The 20,715-nt window shown below is 38.9% G+C and overlaps 1 protein-coding gene across 3 annotated transcripts in view; it reads left to right on the top strand.

The window, feature by feature from the left end:
- LOC131044884 (phosphatidylserine decarboxylase proenzyme 3) overlaps nt 1-20,715 on the top strand; it is a 265,342-nt gene that overhangs the window by 127,615 nt on the left and 117,012 nt on the right. For all 3 annotated transcript variants that reach the window (XM_057978357.2, XM_057978356.2, XM_057978355.2), the window contains one exon: nt 7,756-7,856. In XM_057978357.2, the coding sequence (XP_057834340.2) occupies nt 7,756-7,856 (101 nt within the window). The remainder of the gene's footprint in view (nt 1-7,755; nt 7,857-20,715) is intronic.

Below are 20,715 nucleotides of genomic sequence, written 5' to 3'. Positions count from 1 at the left end.
TTCCTACCGCAAGGACAAAGACAAAAAACCATTTCAGAAAGAGTATAACAAACCCAAAGAAGGATCAAAAGGACTAGACAGTGAAACCTTGAATGAACTTCGAAAGAAGAAACTGTGCTTCCAGTGTAGAGAGCCTTGGGACTTATCTCATAAATGCCCTCTCAAGGCTAAGGCAAGTCAAATGGAGTATTTTTCAGTAGAGGAGTCAGAATTAGAGGGGGAGGATCAGCACTCCGATTCAGATGAGGGTAACATGATAGAGGAGAGCAGCATTCCTAAGGATGATAGATCGTTGGCACGCTTGACAGGGGCCCAAAAGGCAATCACATTTAAGGTCAGGGGTACTATCCAGGGGCAGAAAGTGATATCTCTCATTGACACTGGGGCTACACATAACTTTATAGATACACAGTTGGTAGCCAGGAGAGGTTTACAGACAGAGGAGCATGATGGTTTTAGGGTCATGGTGGCTAATGGCCAAAAGCTATTATGTACTCAGAAGGTTTCAAATCTTCACATTAGATTTGGAGATGGCTATGAGTTGGAGGATGATTTCTACGTTGTGGACATGGGAGATTACGACGTCATCCTCGGTATGACATGGATGGCATCGCTGGTTGAGTTCACTTTCAACCTAGCGAAGTTGGAAATGAGGTTTCAGCATGAGGGTAGGACTGTTGTTCTCAGGGGACTTTCAGATGGGAGTTGCAGGGTAGTCTCTTTGAAGAGAATGGAGAGACTTTTTTGACATAATGACATAGAGCGGGCAACAGAGTGCTTAGTTATGCCAACTTCATCGGAGCCTCGGGTGAAGAGTCATCCACTAGATATACAGGAGATTCTTGACAGGTATGCCAAGGTATTTAGTGATATTCCTCACGAGGTTCCTCCTGACAGGGGTGCAGAGCATGTTATTGAGCTCGAGGAGGGAGCCAAACCAGTGATGATCACTCCCTATCGTCATCCTAAGAAACATAAAGATGAGATAGAGAAGGCAATTAAGGAGTTGTTGGAAATGGGGCACATCAGGCCTAGCAAAAGCCCCTTTGCTTCAGCTGTAGTTCTGGTAAAGAAGAAGGATGGGACAATGCGCATGTGCATCGATTACAGGGCACTGAATAAGAAAACAATTAAAAACAGGTATCCCATTCCTAGGATTGATGAGCAGATTGATGAGTTGCATGGGGCATGCTTCTTCACCAAAATTGATTTGCGATTCGGATACCATCAGATCAGGATGAGAGCAGAGGACATTGAGAAAACAGCCTTCCGATGTCACTATGGCCACTTTGAGTTTATGGTTATGCCATTTGGACTAACCAATGCACCCGCTACATTTCAGAGTTGTATGAACCAGGTATTCAGGGAGCAGTTGAGGAGATTTGTCTTGATCTTCTTTGATGACATCTTGGTCTTCAGTAAGACCTGGGAGGAACATTCACAGCATTTGGAGGAAGTATTATCTATCCTAGAGAGAGAGTCTTTATATGCCAAGGAGTCTAAGTGTGAGTTTGGTATGACAGAATTACTATACCTTGGGCATATTATTAGTGCAGATGGAGTTCGAGTAGACCCTGAAAAGATTAGAGCTATAGTAGATTGGCCTACTCCCACGAACCTCACACAGCTTAAGGGGTTCTTTGGTTTATGCGGGTTTTACAGGAGGTTTGTTAAGGGGTTTTCACAGACTGCAGCACCTTTGACAAACCTCACTAAAAAGGGAGCCTTCGTATGGACAGAAGCAGCGCAACGATGTTTTGACCACTTCAAACAAGTGATGTCATCTTGTCCGGTTTTAGCTCTACCAGATTTCACGAAGCCATTTGAACTTCAGCGTGATGCTTCAGGTGATGGGATAGGGGCAGTATTGATGCAGGAGAAACATCCCATTGCATTCGAGAGTAGGAAGCTCCGAGGTGTTGAGAGGAGCTATTCTATCTATGACAGGGAGATGTTGGCCATAATGCATGCATTGGCCAAATTCCGATCATACTTAGTAGGTGGACGGTTTGTGATCAAAACTGATCACAATAGCATAAAATATTTCATGAGCCAGCGTGATCTTAATGACAGGCAGCAAAAATGGATCACTAAATTGCAGGCTTATGATTTTGACATAGAGTTTGTCAAAGGGAAGAAGAATGTGGTGGCCGATGCTTTATCCAGGAGACCACATGTTTGCACTCTAGTTGAGATTTCAGGGGATTGGAGAGATCGGATTATAGCAGAGTATGTAGGGGATACTTGGGCTTCTAGGATAGTTGCAGGTACCATACATGATGATAGGTATATGGTGTTGGATGGGTTGATCAGATTTCAGGATAGGATTTATTTGATTCCTACATCACTGTTCAAGGGGGAAATTTTAAGGGCGTTCCATGATGCGCCTATAGCTGGACATCCTGGGATCTTCAAAACTTACAGGCAGATCCGTGAAAGGTTTACTTGGAGGGGACTTAAGGATGATGTGTAGAGATATGTGAAGGAGTGTGCAGTATGTCAGCAGAATAAGGGAGAGCACACTTTTCCTGCAGGGTTGCTTCAACCTTTGCCCATTCCAGATAGGAAGTGGGAAACCATATCCATGGACTTCATCACCAGACTACCTAAAGTGCAAGGGCGAGATTGTATATATGTTGTGGTAGACCGCTTGACAAAGTTTGCCCATTTCTTCGCTATACCATCTACTTACACAGTAGCGCAGGTGGCAGACCTCTTTTACAAGGAGATATTTAGATTGCATGGGTTGCCCAGGTTTATAGTGAGTGATCGGGATAGCAGATTTTTGAGTGCTTTTTGGCAGGAGCTCTTTCGGTTGTGTGGTACGGAGCTCACACCCAACACTAGTTATCATCCACAGACGGATGGTCAGACAGAGATTGTGAATAAGTGGGTTGAGGGTTATCTGCGAAATTATGTGACTGCACAACAAAGGGCCTGGGTGAGATGGTTACACATGGGGGAATATTGTTACAACACGACATATCATATGTCTATCAGGATGACACCCTTCATGGCACTTTATGGCTATGAGGCGCCGAGCTTTGTTGACATAGTCTTGGTGGATAGCAGAGTACCCAAAGCCCGAGACTCATTGCAAGATAGTCAGGACATCTTGAGGGCGCTCAAGGAGAATATACAGCAGACACATAATCAGCAAAAGTTGTATGCCGATCAACATAGGGTGGAGTGTAGTTTTGAGGTTGGTGACATGGTGTATTTGAGGCTACAACCATATAGACAGTCATCACTCAAGAAGAGCGGAGCTGAAAAGTTGAAGCCTAGATTTTATGGTCCCTACAGGGTGATTCGCAGAGTGGGTGAAGTCGCCTATGAGCTTGAGCTTCCAGAGGGCAGTCGGGTGCACAATGTGTTTCATGTGTCTAGGCTTAAGAAAGCCATTGGTCAGAGTGTAGTGCCTTCTGCAGATTTACCCCCTTTGGATGAGGAGGGGAAGCTTGTGTTAGTACCCGAAGCTATTCTGGATGTCAGGGAAAGGACACTCAGGAACATAATCGTTAAGGAATACTTGGTGAAATGGAGAGACTTGCCAGATGAGGATGCTACATGGGAGAATGAGCAGGTATTGCAACATTCAGGACCGAATTTGCTTGAGGACAAGCAATTTCAAGGGGGGCGGACTGTAATGTCCCCTTTTTAGCGCAATATGATATGGGGTGTCGTTAGCCTATTCTGACATGGTCCCGAAGGCTAACAAGGACATTGGTGGGATCCTGAGGTGTTTTGGCCTAGGTGTTTTCAGTTTCAGGCCAATCAGTGCTGCTCTGACAGGGTTTCTAGACACTTACTATTTATAGTAAGTTAGTCCCCAAGCAGTGACTTTAAATTTTTAGTGTTTCCCTGGTTGGCATAATTATCAGTAAAAATGTTTGAAGGTGACAATGATTTAAAGAGATTATCAACAATGTTTTAATATTTAACGATAAAGTGTAAAGTTAAATTAAATATTTAACTTTATCGTTATATTATAAGGTTGGGAATATAAAGTAATGTTTAAAATATTAAAAGTTCGCTTTAATGTGTACATTGTGGGAAATAATATTTTATTCTAAAATGTATTATCCCACATTTAAGAAAGGAAGTGTTTTGCATCCAGGAAGAAGATATAAATGGAGGTTGAGAGCTCTCTTTTGGGGTATGCTAGGATGAGATTAATGTTATGCTGTTGGATTTCGTAGAGATCTGATTATTGGGCTTGGAGGACGGAATCCCTCTTTGCTAGCATTCTCTTCGCTGTTGAAAGACACAGTCAGGAGGATTAATGGTGTTTTCATTCAGGAAACACATTGGGCTTCATCTGGTGCTCTCTCATGAAGTTTTTACAGGGGTTTGAAAGTGCAGATTTGAAGATAGTGATTTTGCTACAGTACCACGTGAATAGTGTTTTTGCTACAGTGCCACGTGAATAGTGTTTTTGCTACAGTGCCACGTGAATAGTAAAAATGCTACAGTGCCGTGAATAGTGCAGCTACAGTGTGTGAACAGTGTTTCAGCAGGTTCCATACTTGTGGAGTTCAGGTTTGAATTTGTTTATTATCATATGGTCTGTAATGTTCTTCAGATCTGATTTGTATGCTTGAAGTTGGAATTAAATAAATACCATCAGCATTAATCTTCTTGTTTCTGGTATTTGATATGTTTGGTTGTTTTTATATTGAATAAACTTTGAAAGCTTTACAATAATATATCAGTTTATCCAATTTATCCTATTGCAAATCAAGAACCAAAAAAATCCAATAGTCAGCTTGCAAGCCAACTGTTTGACAAAATTACACTAAGTAAAAAGGACATAAATTTAGTGCCGAACAGGACATTATAGTCCTCCCTCTCCAAAGTTTCTTGCCCTCAAGCAATTGCAAGTCTCAAACAATTATTCATTTTTTAATAAAAAAATGCGGCTTGAGGATTCCAAATCAATTTAGGAGCTTTGTGAGCCTTTATATTTGATGCACAATGTTGCACCACACCTGCAAATAAAACCTCCTTCACCTTTCTTGCTAAAAGAACAACAATCTTTTAGAGGAATTCAATGAGGTTGTTGGAAATTTGCTTCCCTTCACCATATTTCCATTGCATCGATTTATTAAAGTTCAAGAAGTTAATGCTATCCTTCTCTATATTAAATTCAAGAACACCTACTTGATAATCACAACTGTGTAGTGATCTGTCATCCAAACCACAAATACAAGCTGAAAACCAGAGATAAAAACTATTTATTGCTTGAATACAATATTTGGTTTGTTGAAATATACATCCTCTTTAGTTGAAGACATAAATTAATATTTCCCAATGACCTAGTGGTCTGAAAATGCTGAATATTGCAGCTGTTCAAGTCTGAAATCAGCAATGTATAATCATATTTCTCCAAATCCGCACCTTGTAATAGGAACAACTGCAGAAAATTGGAAATCTTTTAGCAAATTTTTTTTTCTAAACATTCCATCAGCTAAAATACCTTCTCAAAATAAACTTCATTACAGAAGTAACAAGCTATCAATTGTTCTCATCAGCAAGAAACATATACCAGCTTGAATACATGTTAAGCACAAATGATGATAGTTATGTTTCATCTGCATTACCTCCAAATGTAATCAATTTTGGCTAATATACCCGTCCCTTTCAACAATAATAACTTACCAACATTTTCTCTTAAATTTATGATGTCAAGTTGAACATGGTTACAACTATTTAAGATTGAAAACCATAACTCTCTGTCTGATTTTTCTACAACCAGTGAACTGAAAATAGGATAGTGTTGATGTGTTTTTTAGGACACCTTGAACACATAATAAAATACTAAGTATTCTATCCCCTCTTGAACAAAGAAACCTCATATGCTAAACAATATGATCAAATAAGGCAACTCCAAGGCATTACAATGCAAACAATGATACATACTGATGTAAATTCATCTTATATATTAAGCTATCGTGGCAAGCAGTGACAACACATTGAAGCATGCGGAAAGGATTGATCATTTATTAGATGCCTTCTCACCCAAAATGCCTTTTATTCATTTTGTGTTGCTAAATATTTAGCTTTCTGTTTGGATTTTGAGTTTGCTGGTTTTGAGCTTCTCAACTGGTACTTCTTTCTCTTTTTAGCTTGGTTCCAAGTATGGCGTGCTGCCCATTGAATAGAAGAATGTTGATTCCCTTCATGAAGGTGGAATTCCCCAAGTCAGGAATAATCACTTCGCAAATGCCTAAGACGGTTTTCAAGATACATTATGACAAGGTTGAGTGTGCAGTGTGCATCATAATAGGGGTAGATTTGCCTGACACCATCTTTCCAAGGCTTTTGTTCATGTCTCAGGCAATGTCTTGCTTCCTTTCTATTGTGATGGATCTTATGCAAATATATGGACAAGTTGCTCAATTAGCAGTAGATTTTGTAAAGGATAGCTTGATTCCTGGTCTTAATCCACATGAAACATCCAAAGAATATGACTTGCATAAAGGTAAAGTTAATGGCCTTTTCAATGACTAGGATTTGAAAAAAAAAAAGTGATTTCTCAGTGTTTACATTGCGTTAAAGCTTGCAATTTATGAAGAAAAGAGGAGATTCTGGCAACAACCATGAAAACCCACAAAGAAGAATTAGGGATTTTGCTATGTGATAAGATAGTTGATGTTTATAGAGAACTAGTTTTCTTGAAGAATCATATGGTCCAACGCCCTCACAAGTGTCATCATTCATCTTTAGCGGCAAACAAAGGTTATTCAGTATCATAAAGGGAATACTACATCATCTTTTTGTTAGATTTTCCTTTGTTCATGGATCTTCATTAACATATTTTTGTCACAGTCCACTGCTTTGCTCCTATCTCATAATGGTACAAAACCAAAGAGTAGTGTTTTATCAATTTTTGGTTTAGGGGTTTGCTAAATGATACTATATTAGTGGCACAATCTATTAAAAGCCATGTATTTTGACATCATGGCAATTTTGTAATGCTTCTCCTCTTGTATGTTAATGATACATATTGATGTAAATTCATCTCATATATTAATACATAGTTCAAGCTTTTGCCTTATATGAAAAAAAAAAATAATAAATGTAGTGAAATAATAAATATAATAAATGTGGTGAACTATGAAATAATAAAACAATCATTTTATAATACAGTAGAAGAAACTTGAATGAAAACAAAATAAACAACAATCTTACCTAGTGAAAGCAGCGACAAAACTACAAAAGCTCCTATTCCCTTAAAAATTAAATAAGCTGTCATTTTGTTTCACTTTATAAGCAAGGAAACCAAACACTTCCTCACAGTTTTTAGATTCATTTGATACATTTTGTAATTGATTTTTGCAAAAAAAATGTGTTCTTATAAGAAATTTTAGTACTTTTAAGTTGCCAAGTTTTTTCCGAGTCAAAAAATTTGGACTTGCCCAGTACTCTCCAAGTCCGAGTGTGTGATCTATGGTTTTATGTACTTTTTACTAGCATGTATAATATGGATTTATTCCCAAATTCTTTGATCTTCTAAAATGTTTTTGTTTTATTAATACAATCTTGTTTTTCAAAATTGATAATTTTTAATAAATCTTCTCCTAGTGATTTCAAATGTGAAACTTTATTGATTCAATGCTATATATTCCATTTTACAATTTACAAGAATCTTGCATAACTTGTGTATGTATTAATTAGTATTAATGTCATACAAAGGCATGTTCATCTTTGACGTTGAGAATACTATATGCAGTAATTTGTTGCATAATGATGTAGGTACAAAGGACCTTTTGCAAAGTATATCAAATAAGCAAGGGGAGCGCATGAACACTAGAGATTCTGCTAAAGATATACCAAAGTTTATTGACTTTTTTGAGGTATGAATTATTTGTTTTCATCTTTGTATTTAGAATCTTTACACTCTCTGAGTAGTAAAATCAACAAACATGAAAATTTTATGTAAACATGGTCCACATTTTATTCATTTGTTATAAGTTTCATTGTGCTTCCTTTTGATGAAAACATGTTTTTCTTTGAAATTTGAATTCATAGTGGGCACATAATCTCTTCACATGTGAATAATTTGATTTGGACTTGGTTCACTCTAAAGTGTGAGAACCCATTTTACCATTAAATCACATTCCTCAAACATTTTCACTATCTTTCTACTAACTGCTTTATGTTTAAGTTTTATACATGCAATAGAGTATGTTCTAGAACATTTATAATGTGAATTTATTGACAAACATTTGTCAATTATAAGCAATATTATGTAGTTTTGGATGGTAACATTTGATAAAAATTAATAGCATAAATATTTAATGTAGGCTCGAAGTTGCCTTAAGGTTATGCTTGTGTATCCTTATTGTCCATAATTACTTTAGATTATTCAAGTTCATACCTATTATGTTGGAAACATACATGCCACATTGCAAATGGGGACCCCCAACTTTTCCGCTTGCTAGTTAGCTTGGCAATAGTTATAGTCATTAACCTTTGTGAGAAGGATTTTGTCTTGTTGATTCGAGTTAAGTGTGTTGATCTGTCCTTGAAGTGACTTAGAGTGCAAAAGTTCGTCCTTGGGGTGTGATCAAGTCAGGAATTCATGTTTCGGGTCTAGAACCCATGATCGAGTGTCAAGATTGAGGATTGATGGTGATATTGTGAGAAATGTCAAATCTTGTCAAAATTGCTAAAAGTTGTCAAAATTGTCATTGTTGTAAAACATTGTCATAGTTGTAAAAATACAAAAAATGTTGCAATTATTGTCAAGAAAGGTCGTCGAGAGGATTGAGGATTGAAAATACTAAGTGTTGAGAGTGATGAAATGTTTTGACTAGGAAAATTTTTTGTCATTTTCTGACCTTGACAGGATGGAAATAAGGAGATTTTTTTCGTGAAAATCCTTGTCTAAGTATAGGAACTTCTAAGTTGGAATTCAACTCTAGGTTAAAGTGTGGAATGCGTGTTGTCTTTGTCAATGAAGAGGGTGAAAATGTGCCCATCCTAAGCACCTCTCTGTTTTATACTTATGTTGTCCTTAGCAACACCAAATTTGCGCCCAACATTTTGTCCTTTCATTCCTTGGATCAGCGCCTATGTTTGTCCTTGATTATCCTTCCTTAGCACCCTTTGCCAGTCCCTAACCTAGGTGAAATCCTACTAAAGGCTTGTCCATGCCCAAGAAATTTCACCTTGGCACATTATCTCTTCACACATAGAAAATGTGCTTAAGAAGTTGTTCCTTTTTACCAAGAAAGTGTGCCTAGCTTAGTCCTTAGCACCCTTGAAATTGCGCTCAAGACAAGTCCTTGAATGAGTGAGAATCCGGCCCTTCTCCTAGTCCTTGCAAATAATGAAATAATACCCAAGGTTTTTACCTCCATGGCTAGGAATTCCACCTTGCAAATAGTCCTTCACACCTAAGTAATCATGCCTATCAATTAGTCCCTAATACGTATTCATTCACACACTTCTCTAAGTCTTTCACATCCCCTCAAAGGCACCTGCTGATGGGAAATTTAGCATTTCTGCCAACATAGAATAGAATACACAAAGTCTATCCTATTCTCTCTTGAATAAGGGAATCTTGTATGCCCTTTGACCGTCCAAACAAGATAACCTCAAGTTTTCTAATGTCAGGTCATGACTAAGCCTAGAATAACTCAGGGTTGATGTGATTTGCTGGTAATCACAAGGGGACCTGTGCATCTGATAAATTGGTTTGCATCTAATATGGCAATTTTATTGATGCTTTCACTTCTCAAACTGGGGAAAATAAAGAGCAAAAGGATAGAGTTCAGGGAATCTAAGGATAATGATAGTAATGGCTGGTGCTGTGGATAGACAAACTTCACATAAAACTAATTCCTGCTTAGCCAGAGATAAAATTACAACGCCACAAAAACAATGCAATCTCTAAAGGAAAATAAAAGGATTTTCAGACCATGAACATACATTAAGTACCCAATTTTGGCACAACTTAAATGAACATTCGCAATTGAACTAACAATAACAAAAGGCTTAGACTAACCATGCATAGAGATTTACAGTCAACAAATCTCCATTGGTATGAACCTAAAGTCAATAAGATATCTTCACACCTTGCCATTAATTTCAGTGAACTTTAACTAACTTGAGGAAAAGAAACCATGCAAACAGGAGAAAGTAGATGGCAAAACACCATTCTTCAATGTTTTATTTATTTGCTTCAACTGCCACTACAACAATCTCTGCTCAACAATTCCTATTCTATTCCTAATTCTAACATCTAATCCTAATTCTACTATCTACCTCTATTTCTAACTGTCTATTTCCTAACTTTCTGACTCCTTGCGATGAGAGAGGCACTGTCTTTCTATAGATTTTACATTTTGAATCAATGACCAGGATTCAATCCATTCAATGGCCCAAATTTGATCTTCAAAAACCCTAATAGCTTTCAGTTAATGTTCTCAACAAATTCCAACCACTTTTCAACTACTTTCTAGCTGCTTTCAATTAATCCCACTAGAAGACAAAAGTTCACGGGGCTCAAGACATAGAAATACAAACTTGGTAGCAAGATGAACAACTAACTTTTGGACCTCTTCTTGAATTGCATTAAATTGGGCCCAAAAATTGTCATTTTACAATAAATTCAAATTCTTGTCATCTCTAGCTGTTCATTCTCCATTTTTGCATGTCTCTTGTAGCATTCTTGTGTCCTGTCATTGTTTTCCAGAGTTTTGGAAATGACATCATTTGGCTTTCTGCACTGAGGTAATGGTATTCCACCTTCATACTTTGTCATTGGTGACCTTTTGGCATTATCATGATCATATCTTCAACGTGCATGTTCAATTCTCCATCCTTTGGTCCCATTGGTGGTCTCTATCTCCTCAATCCTTTCATCTTTCCAACTACCTATGGGTGTCATCCATCTTGCAGAGACAAGTAATTTCAAGGATCAATTACATTTTCATTTAGTCATTCATTCATCACGCCCACCTTGACTACCATCACATTCACTGAGACTTGCCCCTTGCAACATTTTAGCCTTATTGAACATCATTCTGAAGTCATGTCCCATGAACTAAGACCTAGGAAGGTCATTTTGGCCTTGGGAAAGTGATCAAGAACTAAGACCTAGGACCAAACTCAGCACTAAGAAGAGTTTCATATTTAAGGAAGAAGTTTGGTGCCATGACATGTTTCAAGATTTGAACCCTGCTTTGATTTTGACTGCAAAGTACACAATTAGGACAAAATTCGGTGCTAAATGATTTTGGGGAATAGTGACGAATTTGAATTCTGCATGCCAATATCGAATTTGGGGATGTTTGTGCAAAACTCGGTGGTTGGAAGGTCACTAGGATTAAAAGGCGTAATCCAAACTTGACTGCTAGTACCGAGTTTTGAGGTATTCTAGGTAGAAATTTGGTGGAAGGAAGACATTTAGGAACAACACTTATTCCCCCTTTCCTATGCAAACACCAAACTTGAAGAGCATTGTCAGAATTTTGTTGCTAGGATAGATTTTTGGAAGAGCGCTTATTCCATTTTAGGGTGCTACCACTGAACTTTGGATTTTGTCAGTTTAGTCTTTGCCAAAAACTTGATTTTAGAGCTCTTCTAAGAAATTTAGGGTAAAACTCGGGCTGAGGTTCGTTCTTTGGAAGCCTTTTAGGAATAAGGCTTAATCTGATTTATTGTGCCATCACTGAGTTTGAAGTGTGCTGGGGCAAAACTCGGTACTTGGAAGGTCTTTGGGAATAAGACCTTATTCCCATTTCTGATGTCACCACTGAATTTTAGATTGTGATGCATGTTTGTGCCCATGAGTTTCTTTCAAACACCATTTCAAGTCAAGCCTGTCATTGCATTGCTCTGCATATTTAGATTGCATACTAGTTTTGGATTACAAGTCTAAGCTTACCCCCCTTAAAGTCTGATTTCATCTTTTGCAATTCTAACCTGATGCCCTAGGTCTGATTTTGGGCTTGCTTAGGCTTGAGCTCCAAGCTTTTAGGATTTTCAAGAACTGGTTTGATTCTAATGCAAAGTGCAAACTCTGTGACTGAAAACTTAAGTTTAGGCCTCAAACTTGGTCAGAAGTTTGGCCTTGGGAAAGTCTTTAGGATTAAACCTTAATCTGCTTTTATGCCCTAGCACCAAATTTGAAAAGTGAAGGGTGAAACTCGGCCTTGACCTCAGTGTTAGGAAGGCCTTTAGGAATAGTGAGTATTCCAAATTTGTTTGTTAGTACCAAGTTTGGAAAGCTTTAGGCAGAATTTCGGTGAAAGGAAGGATTTTTAGAATAAGGTCTTATTCCAACCTTGAGTGCAAACACTGAGTTTAGGGGTAAAACTCCAAAATGTTAGTACCAAGTTTGGGAAGCTTTGGGCAGAATTTCTGTGGAAGGAAGGATTTTTGGAAAAAGGTTTTATTCCAACCTTGAGGGCAAACACTGAGTTTAGGGGTAAAACTCCAAAATTTAATCTCAAGTCCAAATTTGGCCAATGCCTTAAGCTATCATAACCTTGCTCATTGTCCATCTTTGGACCATATTTAGCCATTGAAAGCCCTTCTCCCTCCTTACCTAATGTGAGGTTTGATCTTCAAATTCAAACCCGTGGGCAGGTATTCACCTTATTCTCCTTAACTTCAGACTTAGTGAAAATTCCCAATGTCCTATGGCTCAATATCCAAAATCCTAATGACCTCTCCAAGGCTAATCAATTTGAAGTCTAATTCTGACTTTCTAAGCTCTGAGGATGCATTTTTGCCTAGGCCCTATACTTCTCTCAAAGGACAAAATTGTTTCAAAACACCGGTGAAGCCACCAAAAGAGAGGGGGTGCCTGTTGGAGACGGGGTGTGTGTGCGCAGCACAACAGGTCACTTCATAATCCTTTCTCAACATAGAAAACCAGCCTTGTTTTGTCCTAACATCATCTCATTACTGCCTTGCATTTTCCATATACGCCTAGGAATTCTGCCCTTGCACATAGTCCTTATGCACCATGGAATAGTGGCCAACATGAGTCCTCACATATCATCAAGATGTGCCCTTGCTAGCTAGTCCCCATGTATCATCAATCTGCACCTTAGGTTTATCCCTATTAACCATGGATTCGTGCCCTTGTCTTTATCCCTCTAAACATGGAAAATCTGCCTAGCATCTTGTGCATCTATTACCGCTAACCGCACCTTAGCTTGTCCATCTATCACCCTCATTTGGGCCTTAAACTTGTCCCTCTCTTCACTTGAAACCCACTCAAGTTGTCCCTAGCAACATACAAATTCTGCCTCGAAAAGGTCGGCTTAGATTGTGAGGAACTAAAACAAATTGTGGGGACCCAAAAGTGAAACGTGAAGCTACAAGGAACAACAGTTGATTAAGATTAAAGGCTTCACAAAACACATGAAGGCAGGAAAGAAAAGTAATGTGTGTATGCAATTAGGGCCAGACCTACAAAATGCAGGTCTTATTCACACAGCAGAGTAGAATAAATATTGTTGCAAGTGTGAATTACGTTTGAGGAAGTCCACTCAAACACTTATTTATACCTTCAAGACAAATGAAAGATGGAGGGCCGACTTAAGACAAATTGATTTAAATTTGAAAATGCAAACAAAGACATCGAGTCGACCTTATAAGGAGATAAGGAAACAATTTAAAAGCAAAACAATTTAAAATGAAATCAGGCTGAACTTATTGAGAAGGGTAGATGATTGAGTATAAATATGAGATCAAATTGCCAATCATTCTCATCATTATCAAATTCATTCTAATGCGAACCAGGGCAGATTCAAATGTGAGTTGGGCAGAGATAAAATGAATCAAGAACAGAATCGTAATCAAACCTGGAGGAAGCAATTTTTCCCAGCATTCAGGAGCATACTAGCAGCAGTAAGGGGCGAACTCACACAGATTGGAAGCAATACAAAAGCAGATCTAGTGCAAATTAGGAGCAGAGCAGACCTGTAAATTTTGACCTGCAGCAGCAAGCAAGGTTAATTTGAGGCATAATTCCCAGCAAGGAGTTCAAAATCCAATCAAGCTCTCATGAAGGAGAAGACATTGATGACAAAAACTGCAAGAATATAGCTCTTGGGAAGGAAATACAAAGCAGAATACACTCAGTCTTAGAAGATTTTACTAAAAATCAGACATTTTCAGATCTGAAAAAGAACATCATTTCTAGAAATTTCTGATTTCCAAGCAATGTCTAGAATTCCTAAGTGCATTTCCAGATTTTAGAGGGCTTTGAGAAGTGAATTTCGTGATTTATTGATTTAATTAATTTCACAATCCTTAGAAATTAATTCTTATTTTCCTCTTTTCAGGTATGATTACATGGAATCAAGACCATGAGGAAAGATTTCAACCACGTGGAGGATTGATGGAGAACAATCTTAAGAACTTCAACAAGAGGATCAACAATTTCAAGCAGAATTGAATGAAGATGATGCAAGCTCAAAGAATTACTATATCAAGATTCACACTTATCAAGAGAATCAAGTCATATAACAAGGTGTTTAGAGACGTTGGATTACAAGGAGACTCTACATTGACCTTGGAAATCCAAGATCAAAAGGAAAGAAAACAATAATGCAAAGGATTATACATGAAGAGAGATACTACAATAGCATAAAGAATCAATTCATCATGAAGGATTCAATCATGCAAAGGAAGTCAAGATATTCTAAAGATAACAATGAGGAACTTCACAATGAGGAAATCAACACCTTAAGATCAAATATGAAGAACTCACAATGATGGAAATTTGATGAAGGACTCTACAATAACGACAACAATGAGAAAATCAAGGTCAAGAACATTCAAGATATTTCAGGGGAAGACACTACAACATGAAGTCAAGAACTACATCAAGGAATTTCATGATCAAAGAGCATCAAGGAGGGAAGTAACTCAAGATTCCAGAGTTGACGATGGACATGTATCCCAAAGAAGATGATTCCCGAACATGATGATGTGAAAGTGAAAATGTGATCAAGGAAAGAAGATAGTTTTAGAAGAGTTAATCAAAGTTAGAGACTTGATCAAGATGATGCAATTTGGGAATATGAACCATCCCAATCAATCAAGCAAGGTGATGATGTTTAGTATCAAGAGATATCTACATTGAGGTGGCATCCGATCATCATCAACCAATTCGGTGATGCCAAGTTAGTATGTCTAGCTGCATTGAACCTAACTCATCAAAGGAGGAGCAAGTGGCATGTGGCACTACATCAAATATTATTCAATGTACCTAACCTCATTTCTCATTGGTCCACATTCAAAAGGTATATGTATTAAAAGCTTGTAATTTTGTCATTGGAGGACATTAAATGCATGGTGGTGGTTGTTGTAACTACCCTAATTAGGCTCTGTCTTGAATTATCTCGGCTATTGATTTCAAATCAATCTGGGCCATTCATTTGTAACCTAGAGCTTTATATAAGGATTTGTCTTCTCTTTTGTAAAGGTTAAGAGAAGTTAATAGAGTAATAGATTTGGAGTAGAGTAGGAGGAGGAGACAAGAAATTGTTGCCAAAACTATGTCAGAATAAATACTTTATTTCATTGAAGATATGGTGGATCTTTGTATGAGTTTCAACATGTTGCATGGTTTCTACTTCTCAAGATTTAGATTTGTTTGCATGGAGTTGATTAATTGAATAGAAGATCTTATTGTTGATTAATGGTGAAGCCTATATGTTCATACCATTTGTGATTTGTTGATTGCAAGTTGTAGTGCATGGTTAGATTGAACATATTTGAAAGCTTAAATTCAATTGATCTATGTTCATTGTTCATGGTGTTGATGTACATAAGTGATATGAAAATCATTTGCATACCCTTAGGAGATTGCACCATCTTTGTGTAGTTGTTTCCTCATGGCGAAGCAAAGCTTGGTTTGGTTTCACTAAGTCAACTATTATTTCTTACATTGTTAGGTGTTAACTTAGATTTCTTTAAAGCCTTTCCTTTTGTCCTTTATATGAAGTGAGTTTAGTAATCAAGTTCCACTTCTAGCAAAACGTAAGTCCCTTTGTGTTGTGTTATCAGCAATATCACATTGATGCACTTAGTCTATCCATCATTAAAGTCAGTTGTTTGCATTGTGAACATTGGGGTGGCCTTATTTGATCATGAAGTTTAGCATTTGAGGTTTCCTTGTTCAAGAGAGGATAGAATACTTATTATTTTATTCTGTGTTCAAGGTGTCATAAAAAACACATCAACACTACCTTAGATACAATTTGAGAAACTCTTCCCTCCCCTTGCCCCTCCCTTCCATTCTCTCATGTCAAGAAGGGACACTACATGGAAATATTGTCAGCAGTACCAAGAAAATTCTCACAATTTTTTGGAGCAAAAATGGTACAAATTACCTTTCTTATAGATTTACCCACATAATATATGGTGATCCATATAAGGTCAGAAAACAATCACACTTCAAACAACTAATAGGAAAACAATTTTTAAACTCAAAAGGAGCTATTGGAATAGTGACTAAACCGTCTTCACAATCGTAACTTGTAAATTGGTTGTTGTGAACGTGACAATGGCGGTCATGCAGTTACAGGCAGTTGCACATGTGACATTGGTGGTCATGCATTTGACACCGGTCAACTTTCTTGAATGAGTGATGGTCTTGCAAGAATAGCAGCAGTTGTTGAACAAGTGATATTTTCTCCCTGCATGCAACAACTTAGTAATGGGTACATGTTGACGTGTCTAAAATCACATTGCTGCAAACTCCATACGGCCAACGCAGAATAGAATAAACTTGTTGAGTATCCTATCCTCTCTTGAGATAAGGAAATCCCCAGTGCTATTTTCTACGTTTGATCAAAGGGGACAACCTCAAGGTTTCGTTTGTCAGGTCTTGACTGCGGGATTACTCAGTGGTTTGATGTGTTTATGCTGGAAACACAAGGGGACTTACGGTAGGATAGGTAATTGCTGGATGAGTTCCCCAAAACTTTAATGGTCTTACTTATCAAATGATTTCAGTTGGGTCGATACTGTTTTCAATAGGACTGCAGATTTTCTCGGTAAAAAAAGGGGAAAAAGGGAGGGATAGAGAGAGAGAGATAGAAAAATATAAATTATTTAACTAGGATAGCAGATTCAGTAAATAGACAGACACCTCCAAATAACTAGACTAAGCATTACCAGCTATTTAAGCACAATAATTGCATCAATCTAGTGCGATCTTCAAAGGAAAACAGGATTTTCATGCTATCAAATACAACATTAGAACTTTTACATTCATTTAGTGAGCATTTAACAACCGAACTAAGCATGTGAAAGGTTCAGATTAACCATGCAGAAGGAAAGGCATTCAGCCATTCCCTGATGGTATGAATAGCGAGGATTCTATCAGATGTTTACTTAAAAATGCTATATAAAGGAAAGAAGCATAACTGAAGAATTCTAAATTAATGAAGAAGGAGACCATGCACTCACAAGGAAACTTGAAACAGTCTTAACTTTGCATTAAATCCTGTAAATTTCACCAGAGCTTCAGCAACAATCCAAGAACTTCTTACAAAATGAGGGAAAACCAGTCCCTTAAATAGGCTTCAAAAATGGATGAATGGCCAAGATCTTATCTAAACAAGTGGCCTAGATTCATCCATAAAACATGGCTGCCCATACCCATAAATGGGAGGCAAATATCAACAACCACCCCAAAGGGAGTAATAACTACCCAAAAAGGTAATTAGAACATATCCAGAAATAATCCCAAAAAAGTGCATACATAAAGTTTTACATTTTAGTTGACTTGGAAGTCAAACATGACCTTTTGGCCAAAAAGTGTATTTTCAAGTTTTAAAAGGAAAAAACACTTTCTAGGAAAGCACTTTCTCTTTTCCATTTGTAGATTCCTTTTCCAAGAACTCATCTTCACTATGCAAATATTCCTGCCAAAGATCATGACCTACTGCACGCTCCTCACGAACATACTCCTGGAACCTGATGCATAATTGGAATAGCAGACTGAAGGGAGGCATAGGAGGATGACGAATTTTATATTGCATGCCCTCGAGATATTGGTCCACGTGCTTCAAACCATCCTTCCAGCTGGAACGATTACGCTCGAAGCACAACATGTCTGACTGGAATTGACCAGCAAAACTTAGGTCCTTAACGGAATAGGTGATCCTATCCGTCCCTAGTCTTTCTTCCCAGTCTGGTCATATCACTTTATCGGACAGGGCATTTTGCCATCCCGAGACCATTGGGGGAGGATCATTTTGCTGAGTTCTTGCATGGTGTTCAGAATTGTCTTGCACGCATCGTGTTCTTTATCAATGATTTCTCTTGTGTCATTCTTCATGGTGATAGTCCAGTACCATTCCTTAAGAGTGCTGATGTTATGAGGATCTAAGATGGTGGGTAATGTAGGAATCTGCGCATGGGTCCAGAAGAGAGCTCTCATGAGGGGAAGGGTAGTGGCAGCCACTTCATGCATTCTAAGGGATTCCCTCTTTACCTCTAATAGTCGAACCAGGGTGGTCTCTCGATGGTGAGCCATCTCTTTTACTTCTTCGAGGATTCGTTCTCCCCTCCCTTTGATGCCTTGTATCCATTCTTTGACGGCCCTTGTAGTGTCTCGTACTCCTTCAAATTTTGTTGTGGTCCTCTGTGCCAGTGCTATCGGGGGAATGTGGGATTCGGAAGCATTGTGTAATGGTCTTAGGAGTTGATTGATGTATCCCTCGGCCTTCTCAGCACGAGCTCGATACATGTCCTTTTCAGCTATTATCTCTTCAAGTTGCCCGAGCATGTTCTGTACTGAATCCTTGAATTCCTCCTTTTCCTGTTCCTTAGTGGCTCGTCTGATAGGGATGGTCGTGATGCTATAATCTACCAGTGTAATCTGATCTGCTGGCTTGTCTACAGGCAGGGTGGCAATGTGAAGAGTGCGGTTCCTTTGATCATCTTTAGTCATTCTAGAATATGCCTTGGGCTTTTTCTTCCCCTTAGCTTTAGCTTGGTCCATGCGTGAGAAGATGTCCTCCAAATCAATAGGTGGTTTGGTGGCGGCCTTGCGTTGAGCTCTGGCAATCAACCATTCTTGAGGTACTGTCTGGGCTGATGATATGGTTAAGTTTGCATTCTGTTCTTTGATGTTTTCAGCCAACTCATCGCAAATTCACAGCTGTTTTGTTACCGGAGGGGTGGAGGAGGTGTCAAGCTCTTTGCTTGCAGCAGAGTTTTCTCCTACTTCGCTGAACAATTGTTTGATGCCTTCGTGTGATGGTAGCTCTTCAGTCTTTTCAAGCTCGCGGGTCTCCTCTATCTTTTGCTTTCCTTCAACGGTAGAGTCATCTTTGGCAGTGTTATGGAGCAGCAGTTCATGGCGACTCTGTTGGGTGGGTTCATGCACTTTGATCCCCTGGATGGATGGAATTTCTCCTTCCTCAATTTGGTTACCCGGCTCGGTTGGTTCAATAGCTATTAGCTCAGCTTCTAGCATGTCAGGTGCGGGAGGATCATCAGTTCCAAATGCATCAATGTCACTCTGGGAAGGAGGAGCAGGTATATAATCCAATTCTACTACATCGTCGGACGAATTGGGGTCCTTTGACGATGAAGTGACCTCTGGTCTTCTTATAGGAATATTTTCCCTTCTTGTTCTCTTGGACGTCTGAGTCCCTTTGCAAGCCTTAGCCTTCTTTCTCTTTTTCAGGTTTCTCAATTTCTTCTCTGGGTGCACTGGAAGTTCCCTCATCTTCGGAAGACTGAGAATCGAGGCTGCCCATTAAGTGGTAGGTGAACTGGACTCCCTCATGAATTAGTCTTTCAATCTGCTGATGCAACCATAGGTTTGTATATCTTGCTGGGGCTGCCATGACTGCCTCAGAATCAGTGATAGGGTCCTGCGACCAATCAACGCCTAGTAGAAGATGCCTCACTGCCTCATTCCCGGACTTGCAGATAATTCCCTGAATCCGTGAGTTGATTCGGGACCCGGCGGTATTCAAAGAGTCACATTTGCTGCACACTCAACCTCGAATATTCACGCCTCCGGACCTCATAGTCATCAGAGCAGTTTTTCCAATAATCTTCAACTGATTCCTTTGCTTTGTACCAACTGCCATAGGCTCTCTTTGCTAGATTATCGTGATCAAAGCATTTTCTTGGAAAATGCTCTTGTAGGCCATAGGAAGCCAACTCTTCGAAGGATTCCTCTGCTAGGGTGGGAGTCTTCAGATGGACATCCTGGTTGCCTATAATCATGGGGAACGCGAATCCAGCCTGCTTGCTATCTCTGAGTAAGATGCCGGTCGGACGCGACTGCCTTGCGACCTCCATAAGAACTATCTTGTCGGTTGGGTATCGTGGAAGTCGGAGAGGGGCACCGTCAAAGCCCGCTATTTAGATATAGGAGAACCTTGGGAAGTGGATGAACTAGGTTCCATATCTCTGTACCAAGATAGTAGCTTGCTCCGAGAGCCTTATGTGTAATCCTCCCTGCATTAGCCTGACCGGGCGCATTGTGAAGGCGTCATTGACGTGCTCATACTGGTCAACTGCATAAGCTGGGCTGTTCTTTTCTCTCTGAGCTATATCCTGATAGTGAAGCTGTGGGTAACAATCATATACCTTTACCTGACCAAGCCCATTCCCGATTTCACCATTCATTATCAAACCTGGCAGTGGCTGGTTCTTGGCAAACATGTAGACCAAGTAGGAGGTCATAGTGAAGTGCTTTTTGCTCTCGAGTTC

Source organism: Cryptomeria japonica, chromosome 1 (assembly GCF_030272615.1).
Source record: "Cryptomeria japonica chromosome 1, Sugi_1.0, whole genome shotgun sequence".
Lineage (NCBI taxonomy): Eukaryota > Viridiplantae > Streptophyta > Pinopsida > Cupressales > Cupressaceae > Cryptomeria > Cryptomeria japonica.
The sequence above is the reverse complement of the archived record's forward strand: the minus strand, read 5'-3'. Positions and strand labels throughout refer to the sequence as shown.